This window comes from Myzus persicae, unplaced genomic scaffold, assembly GCF_001856785.1.
Source record: "Myzus persicae strain clone G006 unplaced genomic scaffold, MPER_G0061.0, whole genome shotgun sequence".
Classification (NCBI taxonomy): domain Eukaryota; kingdom Metazoa; phylum Arthropoda; class Insecta; order Hemiptera; family Aphididae; genus Myzus; species Myzus persicae.
Window position 1 is genome coordinate 1 of NW_019103982.1, and position 13,343 is coordinate 13,343.

The window sequence follows — 13,343 nt, forward strand, 5'->3', positions numbered from 1 at the left end:
GTGTTTCTTGAAATATCGGTCCGGCAATGTGCTGTTTAATTTGGCCGGCACATATTATTTCAAAGAAATGTTTGTTACCCAATAACAAATCTATTTTCTGCGGGCGTCTAAATAACGGGTCCGCGAGATTTATATCATTGGGAGTTACGCAATTTTCCACCTCATTATTAGGCATACAATGTGTGATCTTTTGTACGACTAGGCAGGTCAATATTAAATTGAAACTATTATATCGCAATGTGATTGAAACATTTACAGCGCGCGTAACCGGTTGTGTTATCCCACCGACACCCATTACTGTGTGCTGCACTTGGTACCTTTTTAATCTTATATTTTGAACCATATTTTCGGTAATTAAATTACACTGTGAGCCGGAATCTAACAATATACGGCATTCGACGTTTTCACCGCTGGCATTGTGTATATGCACTACCGCTGTTGATAATAATACCTGCTCGTAATTTTGTACCAGCGTATGAGCACTTATTGATGACGATGCCGTCGACGTGCTTTCTTCCGCGTTTTCAGTTGCTTTTTTAATACCTTGTTCTGCATTTTTATTTTGAACTAAATGCAACAATGTATTATGCGGTTTCGAACACTTAAAGCAATATTTCGAAAAGCACTTTTTATTTTCGTGCTGACGTAAACAAATCTTACATAATTTCAATTCAGTTACTTTATTTATTCTTTCTTTTATCGGTAAGGCAATTAACGTTGGACATTTATAGATAGTGTGTGGCAACTGACACACGTAACACTTTAAACCCGCACTTATCATTAAAGACGAAAATAGATTATTATATTTGTTCGATTTGCCTTGTCCTGTCGATCCGTTACCAATAGCCCCTCGCGTACTACTATGTACGTTTTTCGTTGATTCGATGGCTTCTAATATTTTAAATCGATTTTCCAGGAATTGCATTATCTCTGAAACATCGGCAATTCTGTCTTTAGGGCTGCCCGCCTCCCACTCTTGTAACGTTTTTTTGTCTAATTTGGTACTAATTAAATGCATTAATAACGGGCCCCAACTTTCCGGCTCTTGATCTAACGCCTCTAGAGCTCGCATGTGACCTGACAACGCATCGAAAAAACATCTAAGTTTTATTGCCGAGTCACTCTGCAGCGCATCCAACTCAAATATTGCCCTCACGTGGGCTTGTATTCGAACCTTTTTGTTATTAAATCTCGCACACAGAATGCTCCACGCTTTTTCATAATTATTTGCCGTTGTCTCCAAACATCTTATCGAGTTAGCCGCCTCTCCTGATAGCGCTTCGCGCAAATGAAAAAACTTTGATACGGGTAATAGGTCCGGGTGCGTATGTACTAGCGCCGTAAATGTATCATAAAACGACGCCCATTCTAAATAATCTCCATTAAAAACAGGTACCTTTAATGCCGCTAATTACACTTGAGGTGCCATACTGATTTTCCCTATACTTCTTTCGCTCGCCATCGCCATATCTCCTCGTTCAGAGGTAGTTTCTTTTACCATTCCTGGAGACATAATTTTATTTGCTTCTACTATCGCCTTAAAGTATAGATCCTCGAACTCTATACGATACTCCGTATTTTCGTTTAAAATGTTTATATCCTCCGACAATTCAAGCGCCGTTTGAACCTGGTCAAATTCATGCCAAACTTCTTCAATTTTTTATTTTCTTAACGATACTTGATTTGGATCTAATTCTTCACTTTTTAGGTAAGTCAAGAATCTCGTAATTGTGCCTTTTAGTTGGCCGCGTCTTATCGTGAAATTTCTTTATTCACCCATATCAAATATCAATTATTACCGTTTATAATTTATATTACGGCTGAATATAATATTATCTCGCTTATTACGTTAAACCTGTTGGCTGCTATCTGCGTTTATTCGACCTGCTTCACGCACTACGTACAAGTTTTTTTTTTTTTTTATATATATTATTATACTCACTAGGTGAAACCCAAGGAAATTTTACACAGGAATTATTTTTAATCAGAGACTCTTACCTTTACGCCAGACGTTGATTGACAATTTTTCTCGAGAGGCCCAGCTATTGCTTGGGAAACTTGATCGTCGCTGAGGTTATTGATTTGCCCCTTTTTCGCCATCAACAATACACCATATAAGCCGTATTACTGTACTTGCCAGCTGCCTGCACGCCACTATGGATGTAATTTATATTGTTTTCACAATTTTCGAAATATACGAATATCCGATTTATTTAGCTCGTAAAAGCCACGTAACAATTTTACTACGCATATGCGACGCACAATTTTATTTTACCCGCAGTTAACTTTGTAACTTTAACTTTCGCACTATCCTCGATTAACGACTAAAACACGACATACACTTTGCTAACCAACACTGAATATCCGGGTCGATGGACCAAATGTTGCGGAGTGGACTGTAAGTTTCCGATGCTGGTTACTTCGGATATTCAGTTTTAATTAGCAAACTATTTAAATTAATAAATTACACGAAATTGAGCTATAAAACTGTTAAATAAGTTTATTTTTATTATTACGATGGAGAGCCGACATGTCCCGTTCGCTATTTTTCGACGACTAACTAAACTATACATATTTTCAAAACTTATCAAAGGCAAATCCGCGTCGGCCCCACTAGCCGATAACAATATCATTACGGTTATTACCTTTCTTTATCGATAATATTTAAACCGATACGCGACAACGACAAAGTCCACTAGGAGATCACCCCTTGCGTCGTCCCTCGGGCAGCCCCACATCGCTGAGTGAGCATTCAAGTCCCCCCCCCCCACCACGACTTGACAATTCTGGTGAACACGTATCGAATCATCCAAGCGGCCGAGATATTCCTCAAACTCAGCCGCACTAAAATTAGGGGTAAGTAGCAGCTGTAAATCACCAGGCTCCCCAGCTTGATCCAAGCAAAGCCCGTTCCACTACCCCTGTCCTCGATGGGAGGCGCTGAGTGGCCAACAGCGACGGCAGCACACTTATTATCATTGCTAGAGACCCAGTTCGCATCATCCGCTGGGTTGCGCAGCTGCTCCGATACAAGTACAACATTGATTGATTGATCCAACACCGTCTGCTTAAGGCAGTGCCGTAAAAATCATAGGTGCAGGCGGTGCACAGCACTGGGGCCCGCAGGGTCATAGGGCCCTTGGGGCCTTGGCGGATAGAAATCAATTATTTTTTTAATGTAAAAGCCTGGTCCGTCTTATTGCTTATCAAAATATTGGGAAATTTATTAAGCCAAGAGTGATATAAATAGATTTTTTGATTATTATACGCGACATCTTCTTGTGATCTTCTTGAGCAAGCAATTGGATCATTATCAGAATTGAGACAAAATTACAGTGACATTGTTAATATTGCCAATGATTTGTGTTCTAAATGGGGTATTTCATCTAAATTTCCATCAAAACGCCAACAATTCGCCAAATTACATTTTGACGAAATCGATGGTGACAGAAGATTAAATGTAACAGAAGAAAACTTTAAAATAAAAATATTTTATCCAGTTGTAGATACTGCTTTAGCACAACTAAAAAATAGATTTAAAGGATTAAAAGTAATCTCATCGACTTTTGAATTTTTAAATCCAACCTTTCTTATAAGTACTGAAGAAAATGATTTAATAAAATATGCATTTGATTTTATTCAACTGTATAAGTCTGAAGTGACTTCAGATTTTACTCGACAGTTACTAAGTATCCAATCCATAATAAAAAATAAATCAGATATCAGAAACATTAATGATGTTATAAAATTTATTGTGAACAATGATTTATCAACAGCTTTTTGTGATGTTCTAACAGCTTGTATAATTTTTTTGACAATTCCTGTAACTGTTGCTTCAGCTGAAAGATCTTTTTCCAAACTTAAATTAATAAAAAATTACTTGAGAAATTCTACTTCTCAAGAAAGATTAAGTAATATATCAGTATTAAGTATTGAAAGAGGTCATACTGATGAAATTAATATAAAAAAGATTATTACTGATTTTGCAAATGCAAAAGCTAGGAAAAAAATGTTTTTTTAATACTTAACCATTATAAAATATGTGTATTATTATATATTATTTTTATTTTTATTTCTAGTGTTAAATGAAAATTAAAATTGTTATTTTTTTTGTAACTTATTTATTTTATCTACATTGGTACCTATGTTGTTTATTTTACAAGTTTTTTTATTAATAAAATCTACTCAAAATAAAATTGTGATCCTGTATACTTAGGTACTGCATTGAAGCTCTACACAGAATTTTTTCAACGAGAAAGTTATGTATTGTTTCTTTAAAATCCTATACATCCACAAATACTATCCTATCTAAGAAGTAAAAAATTCCCATAGTGTCAGTACGACTTTTATATGTATCTCAAGAAAGAGGGGGGGTCCATGCATTTGTTTGCACCTGGGTCTTTGACTCTCTAGTTACGGCACTGGCTTAAGGAGTTTCTGGGCCGCCCAGCAATGGTTCAAATTGATTTGCATGCACCGGATCATTGTAAGTGGCCTGAAATAGTACCACTATTCGAAGGTTTGAGAGTTTCGCTCCTGGCTTTGCATGCACCCGAACCTGGTTCGTGTGTGAAGCGCACGAAGCCAGCCCTCTCACAAGCAATACACCGATCTTTAACCACCGTGCACTGCTTCTGCTCGTGGCCCGGTTCACCACACCGTCTGCAATTAATTGACATATCCGGCCCAGAGCAATTACTACTCCTGTGCCCGTGACAGTGGAAACACTTCTCTGGTTCTGGCCGTCTAGGACGTACACGGCACATAGTCCATCCAACCGGGATCCTGGTTACGGCAGAAGCAGAAGCTCTGGTCATTCTGACCGTTGCAATTTGCTGGCCAGACCTAGTGGACCAGAGATCTATGATTTGCACAGCTTGTCGGCCGTAAATGGCGGCTTGATCGTCTTTGGCTCCAGGTATTGCCGCCCGCAATGCAGCGAGGAGCTCGCCTTCAGTCGCCACCGCATCGAGGTCGACAATCTCAACTACGGCGTACTGACCAAGGTTCGACACCGCACCGACCGCTTCTCCCAACCTGGTAGCGATGGCAGAAGACGGCTTCTGAGCTGCTTCGACCGAACTAACACCTTTGGCTAGCTCGGCCAACAGATGCCCGTTCCTAGTCCTGCGCATCCCGGTTACCTGCGCGCCAATTTCCGCCAGATTGAACTCGCTATTTTGTCTTACTGCACGAACGATGTCCGCGTATGACGAGCCAGCAGCCAAATTGACTAAAACCGCCGGGGGCTTAGCCCTGAGCTTCGCCCCAGTCCTCAGAGGTATATGGAGGCCCATTGCTCTTCCACTGGGTGGAGCTGTGGTTGTTTTTCTGCCAACAACTTCCCTCCGCCCTTCGCCATCCGTTTCCATCACCGATTCAGCTCCAGTATCGGCGTGATTTTCCACCGCTGATGGCCCCCGTGCACCTGACTTGGCGGCGTGACGTCATGATGACTCCTTCTTCCGGCGCTCCTGCATGCTCTCCCACCAAATAGGAGTCAGAACGGTGTCAGTTCCGACGTCCACCATCTCAGGCCTGATAAAGCCCCTGTCCTTTGGGCCAGTCACTAGTTGGCCTCTCAGTTTCTTAGTTGGGGGAAGAAGTGGAGATCTCAATTTCCTCTTTTTAGTTAGCATCGAAGCCACGGTGTCATAGATATCTTCAAGCATCTTCATGAGTCGGTTGGGCGCCGATTTATCGCCCCCTGATCTCACTTCGTTCATTGCTGATTTCAGCGAGGATTTTATGTACGCCAGTCCCGCCTCAATCTGGTTCTCACTGCCCTCCACAGTGGAGGTGAGTGTGGAGATGGTGCCCTTTCTTTTACTGCCCATTACTGGTGTGGTTTCTCCGTCGGTACACGGTCTAGCGCCCCCCCCCCCCCAGTCCAGGATTTGGAGACGCAACCACCCCGACACCCGAGACACCAGATTCGATTTCCATGACGTCATCATTGACATCGAGGTTGCCGTGAATCATGCTTCTACGGCTCAGAGCTAACTAACTACGCGCCACCCTGTATAATATACAGGGTTCAGGTAGTCCGAGCAGTTCCGTGTGCTATTTGCTTAGTATATCTATTCCCGCTGAGCGCTGCCCGAAATCGCAATAACGAGCTCGGTGACCGTTCGCCGGCTGACTTTTGGCCGACCGCGAGCTGATAATAAAAGTAATAAACGTTACTCCTACCTTAATCCGTAGTAATACAAACGTAACTTAAAACTGCCCTTATGGGGAAGGTTCTTATAGGACTGACTCAAAACCGACACCGATCCTTGCGTGCACTTTTCAGGCACCTCTAGGTACAAAAATCACAAAAAACTGTTAACAATTGTCGGCTGGAGGCGCAATAATATCAGGACAGTGCTAATACGCATACTACCGCTAAGACAGCTACCGCTGAACTAATCTCTGTCCCCTAGTTTCATTGGATAACATACCTATACCCACTTCCGATAAGTAAAATATTTAGGCCTTTTCTTAGACAAAATATTGACCTAGAATCCGTACATCAGATCCAAAAGATTAATTTTAAACACTCGTTCTCGTATGCTCAAAACTTTGTTATCAAAAAATAAACTGCTAATTTACAAAACATTTTTAAAACTGATCTGGACTTACGGTCTTCAGCTTTGGGGTGCGGCAAAGAAATCGAATTTAAACAAAATCCAATCTTTTCAGAATATCACCCTACTTCAACTCACGAACGCCCCACCATACATTTAAAATTTAACACTCCATAACCATCTACATGTTAAATCGATCGAAGAGGAATCTGCATTATATTACAAGCGATTCTTCTCACGTCTGGCGAACCATAATAACCCACTAATCAGTAACTTAAATATCTTAACACTTCCTGATAATCCTCGTTGTCGACTGAAAAAGAAATGGAGTAGCAATCTTTTACAATAATCAATCAAACTCTTCCTCTTTCCGAGAAATAAAAATATATAAAAGTATTATTACCTTATCTTCCGAAATCTCTCATCACGCAAAGAGTCACTAGTGGGTGACTTCTTCATCACACTCATGGCATGTTTTCTGTCTCTTTTCACTTATACTTATTATGCTAAGCAGTATAGAGTGTATAAATATTATATATATAACAAAAAACAATCATAAAACACTCAATACAAGTTAGTAAATCATTAAATGTTAATGTGTTTGTGAATTAAAATATTTCTTATGTATTGGTATTAAGAATTTATTATTGCTAGATAATAGATTGTTTAGATATAGAAAAAACAGTATGTACACAAACACTTTGAATTTGTTTTATGGTAAACCTAAATGTAAAGTAGTCCTATAATTTCTAATTTGATTATGTTGTGTTAAGTACTAGGTGGAATGTTGTGGTTTTCAAAATTGACATCTGAAACAATTAATTATCAAATATCAGTATTATATTATTTTAAACAAAATAAAGAAAATATATTTTTAATTTACCAATTTAATTGTGTATAATATAGATTAATGGTCAATTTATTCAATGTCAAAACATCAAACGTTCATATGAAGAGGATATAAAATTAACAGGAAATTTGAGAGTGTGCCCAAAGTTATCCAAAAATCACATCAAGCTTAGTGTTTTTGATAAAATGAGAGTTCGTTTTGCCACTCTGGTAGGATATTTATCTAAAAATAAAAATAATACTTCAAAATATGAAGAATTAATGCAAGTATACATATTTAATTTTAAGTTAAGTTATTACTTAATTTTATGTACAGGTCTTGAGACATTTAGTGGCCAATGGATTATTGTTTTATAAAAGCTATAACATTGTTTGATATGTAGACTGTGAACCTACCGCCGTGTTTTGTTGTACATTTAATGATTGATTTGAAGTCCTCAATAGGAAATTTGTTGATGAGTGGATGGCAAAGCTTACCTGGAAAATATATAACTTTTACCTGTTCATATAAATAGACAGATTTTTTTAGATACACGACAGAGGCCCAGTGGCGCAACCAGGATTTTTTTAAAGGGGTGGTCCAAAAATATAATTATTTTAAATTAACATGCAAACATTATTTTATTCTTTGTTTAATGTAAATATTGTTATTATAATGTAAAATTGGATGATAGTTAAATGTAAAAAATAAAGGTAGGTATGTACAATGTTGTATAGTTTATAGAATGAAATCTAAGCGATGTTTTGCGCAGCTTAAATGATTTATTACTTCCTCAGATGTTAAGCTGACTTCGTAGTGGATATTGAGAGCAGCTAACCCATTGAGTCTTCTTTCTGATGTGGTATTTCTCAAGTAACTTTTGATTCTTTAAAGTGTGGAAAATTATCTCCCCGCCTCACATGAAGTAATTGGAAGTGTGATAAGTATTTGCAACAGCTTATATATATTTGGGAAGAAATCGGGATTGCATTCATTAAGTATTTGAATTACACTATTATATTGGATATTACTGTCACTCAAATAACGATTCCATAAAATGGTTTCTGATTTAACTCGATCAAAATCATCAACATCGTTAGCATAAAACCCAACAAGTTCTCTAAGTTGTTCTTCATTAAACGCTGAACTTTTAAGTAACATTTGAAATTTACATATTATATTTTGATGATTAACAAAACGATCATTTAACTGTTGTACAAACAAATCAAGAAATGGTCAAAACAAAGTAATTCTAAAATATTCTTCGGGATCTTTTGTTGGAATATTAGCTCGATTTTGTTGACGCTTAGCTATCTTAGGCATTTCAATAAAAAATTCAAAATCGTTTAATCTTTTATTAATCTCAACATAAGGTTGTTAAATTCAATAGTGGCGTTTACCCTAATAAAACTCAATTGATTTTTTACTAGATTAATATGTCCAACAGCTTCCACCAAATCAATATTTTTATTTTGTAAATATTTACAAAGAGACTGTGTATATTGAAAAATGTAATTGAGAATACCGAGGGCTACATTAAATTCAGAAGATTGCAATGCCAAAAGCAGTTGATTAGCTTTACTCGATGTATCAATATCTTTCTACGTAATCATTTCTTCCAAACAATAAATTATTGCAGGGAAAAAATCATTAAACGTTTCTATTGAATTATAACGTTCAACCCACCTAGTTGGGCAAAGTCTTTAAAGTTTTTCCTTTTTAGAAGCAGATTCTTTTTTTTCAACTCAACCAGATGTATATTAAAAAAATGCTGTTGTTTTGGAGTATTTAAAATGTTATAGCACGCTTCTACAGTACCCATAGTGTTTCTTATTCCTTGAATATTGCAAGCATATGATACGGACAGATTGAGATTATGGGCACTACAATGTATGTACAATGCACTCGGATATTCTTTTCTAATTAAAGCTGCAACACCATTTAATTTTCCACTCATACTTGCGGCACCGTCATAACTTTGGCTTCGTAGATTTTTTTATCCCAATATTTAAGCCTTTTAATTCGGTAACAATATGATTTGCTAAGCTTTGACCACTAACATCATCCACTGGGAAAAATTTTAAAAAACTCCCACACATATTATTTCGTTCACGTCATAATATCGAGCACATAAAGTGAATTGTTCAACACCTGATACATTTGCCGTTTCATCGGCTATTATTGAAAAAATGTACTATCATTTATTTTTTTTACAATTTTTGAAGTAATAATATCATAACAAATATTTGCTTAATTTAAAATATTTATTTAATTTTTATAACAACTATTTCATTTTGAATTTTCTAGCTGATATATTGAGCATTTTTAGAACAATATTCTCTGGCTAACTTAAAACTTTCGTCGCCAGATAAGTAGTAGCCTTAAGAAAAAATCTTAGCAATGACCTAAGAATTTCCTTCGTTTATTAATGGTTCAATTATATTTAGTGGTCCAGAGTCGCGGTGACCTTTTGCGTACCACACAAGATTGCCGAATTAATCACAGGGATTATTTTCTTTCTGGATTTTTTCCGCTTTGTTTAGTTTATGGTAAACAGAATCCACTTTTCCTGTAATAATTGACGAAATTTGTTGAAAATCGATTACACTATTTTGATGGTAGTTAGTTTTTTCGTGCGTAGAAAACTTTTCTAAAGCGTGTTTCCATTTGCTGAAACCTTCCGTGCAAAGCTGGCCTAATAGCTGACTACCCTTTCCACCTCAACATTTGAAAAAAAGCACACAATATTTGCAGTAAGCACCATCTTCTATATTACTATAAGCTAGCCAATTCCATTTTTCTAACCATCCAAATTGATCTGTCACAGAGCTACAAAAACTAAACTTACCAAATTATCAAATCTAATATTTCAATCAACTTCACCAGAGTCAAACTTCGTAAAGCCATTATCTGAATAAGTATCAACCAAAACGTTAAATCTCAATGAATATAAACCCAAAAGTTAAAAACCGCATACAAAACACAAATATATTACAATGGAACCTCAACGGCTTTCAAAAAAAAACAAATGAATTAAAAATATTAATAGCAGAACATTCTCCTGACCTCATATGCCTACAAGAAACTAATTTTACTGACCAAACCCATAAAACATTAAGGAATTATACAAGCTTCACCAAAAACAGAACCAACGGTTTAAGAGCCAGTGGTAGAGTAGCAATTTATGTCAAGAATTTTTTTTTCAGCAAGCAAATAAACTTAAAAACACATCTCGAAGCTATTGCCATTTAAATATAACTCAATCAAACGCAATTAAATGTATACAATTTATACTTACCTAACCAAACTAAAATCTAATTAACTGACCTTGTGAACATAACAAAACAACTCCCTAAGCCATTTATTATATTAGGTAACTTTAATGCACGCTGCAAATTGTGGGGATCGAAAAAACAGATTATAGAGGCAAGTTAATCGAAAAACTACTAGAAGACGACAATATAGTAATTCTAAATGACACTTCTCCCACCCATATAAACCTTGCTAAAGGAACTTTATCGTGTATCGACCGAACTATGTGCACATACTCCCTTCCACAAAGACTCAAGTGGAAAGTGCGGCCCGACATATACTGTAGTGATCACCTCCCAATAATCACAAACTTCATAACCAGGATAGGAGATACTAATATGAATAAAAACCATTGATAGAATTTAAAAACACCAAACTAGTCATTATTTAATGATATTATAGAAGAAGAAATTACCAAAATACAATACAATGACCAACCAAATATCGAGAACGCAGTCAAAACAATAACCGACATAATTACATACATCAGCAGCAGAAATATCAATCGGTAGCTTTATAAACCACAACAAAAACCCCTAAGTTCCCTGGTAGAATGACGAGATCAAAAGAGCAATATCCAACAAAAAAAACGCCTTAAACTCCTATAAAAAAAAGGTAAAACCGTAGAAAATTTCATACAACTTAAAAAACTTCGGATACAAGCCTAATTTTTAATTTTTAATTAAAAAAAGTAAAAAAAACTCGTGGAAAGAATTTGCAACCAGCATCAACTCCAAAACCAACTAATCCAAGATATGGAACAAAATCCATTCATTGAAAGGCCTAAACCGAAATCAAGAAATACACATATCTGACAAGCAAGGAAATACTTCTTCTCCAGAAGATTTCGCTAAAAAAATGGGCTCATACTTCCAAGCCAACTTAAGCAACGAAATTTACAAACAAAAATGTATAGATGAAATAAAAATACCATCCAAAAACTCACCAATAATCTCAACAATAAACCCCAACAACAGTGATCCAATTGTCCTGAATTCCAGTATAACACTCAACGAAATGGAAACTGCACTTAATAAGTGTCAGAGCAAAAGCCCCGGCCCTGACAGCATCCCTTATTGTTTTATTATACACCTTGGAAAAACAGCGAACAAATTCTTATTGGATATATACAACAATATATGGCACCCAGGTGTCATTCCTAAAGAATGGAAAAAGGGAATAATAATTCCTATTCTCAAACCAGGGAAAAACAAACATGCTACTGAAAGATACAGACCTATCTCACTCCTAAATACAATGACAAAAATTATGGAAAATATCATTAACTTGAGATTAATATGGTTTTTAGTAAAAAACGAAATATTATCCAAAGATCAAAGTGGCTTACGACACAACAGATCAACAATGGATAACCTAATTACAATAAAAACTGAAATAGAAAATGCATTCAAACCTACACAAATACTAGGAATGATCAGTCTGGATATAACAAAGGTGTACGATTCTGTATGGAGACATACTCTATTGAGTAAAATTTTAACAAACGGCAACATGTTCAAATACATTATAAACTTCCTAAAAGAAAGACGATTTCAAGTCAAAGTATCCCATGCCCTATCAAAGACGTTCTACCAAGAAAATGGCATCCCACAAGGATCATATCTGGCAGTTACACTTTTTCTCTTGGCCATTAACGACATTGTTAAAACAATAAAAGTTCCCGTAAAAGCTAATTTATTCACCGATAACTTTAACATATTTTACAGAAGTAATAACCTAAAAACTGTCCAAGAGTTTCTCCAAATAAGTGCTATCAGCTTCTCATTCTCCAACCTCAAATCTCAAAACATCATCTTTACAAAACAAAAAAAAACAAAAGCTCTCAATATATCATTAGATAATCTAGATATATCACCACAATAAAATAATAGATCTAGGAATAACATTCCACTCCAAACTAAATTGGCTACCTATCTAAAAAATATCCGAGACTCAATATTTCAAAAACTCAATATAATCAAAATAATTGCACACACAACATGGTTAGGCGACAGTTCAACTCTTAATGATCTATAAAGTCTTAAGTGAAATGCCTCTCAGACATTAATGAACATTTTGAAAATGCGAGCCTAGTTTAAGAATTCAATTATATATTTTAAGGAGTTTTATGTATAGAAGGGAATTATGAGATAAAATTTTAAAATAATTTTGTCCCAATAGCCTGTGCAACAAAAAATATTCCATTTTATTGGAAAAACCACTGAAAAAAGAGTTGAATAAACTAAGTGATTTACAAATAATCGAAAAAGTAGTGGAATTCACGTTGTGGGTACATCCTAATGTACCAAATGGAGTATTCTATACGGGTATGTCCAGATCCACAAAATCTAAATAAAGTTATATAACAAGAATATTTTCAAATTCCAACTATAGCGAAGATTTTAAAACAATTGGCTGGGGCAAAAGTTGTTAATACCTTAAATGCAAATCAAGGTTTTTATCAGATTAAATTTACAAATGAAAGTTCTAAAATGTGAACATTATAAAATGGGTCGATATATGTTCTTAAGATTGTTATTTCTTCAGCTCCAGAAAAATTACATAAACAATTTCAACAAATATTTTAAGAAGGTAAGAAAGTATTGATACAAGTATAGATGATCTAATAGTGT

At 35.8% G+C, this 13,343-nt stretch overlaps 3 protein-coding genes across 3 annotated transcripts; 1 reads left to right on the forward strand and 2 right to left on the reverse strand.

Moving 5' to 3' along the window:
• Positions 1-451: 451 nt before the first annotated feature.
• On the reverse strand, positions 452-2,100 carry LOC111037204 (the record flags this gene model as incomplete). The annotated part of the gene is made up of 4 exons (XM_022319604.1): positions 1,999-2,100; positions 1,447-1,627; positions 661-1,368; positions 452-567 (listed from the first exon to the last, which is right to left on the reverse strand). Coding segments are annotated over exons 1-4 (1,107 nt in total), but the record flags the coding sequence as incomplete, so codon positions are not given.
• Positions 2,101-2,156: 56 nt separating this feature from the next.
• LOC111037189 lies at positions 2,157-4,021 on the forward strand. The gene is made up of 2 exons (XM_022319585.1): positions 2,157-2,162; positions 3,296-4,021. Exons 1-2 carry the CDS (start codon positions 2,157-2,159, stop codon positions 4,019-4,021), a joined length of 732 nt encoding a protein of 243 aa, XP_022175277.1.
• Positions 4,022-4,481: 460 nt separating this feature from the next.
• On the reverse strand, positions 4,482-5,372 carry LOC111037190. Its single transcript, XM_022319586.1, has one exon. The coding sequence runs from the start codon at positions 5,370-5,372 to the stop codon at positions 4,482-4,484; it is 891 nt and encodes a 296-aa protein (XP_022175278.1).
• Positions 5,373-13,343: the final 7,971 nt, after the last annotated feature.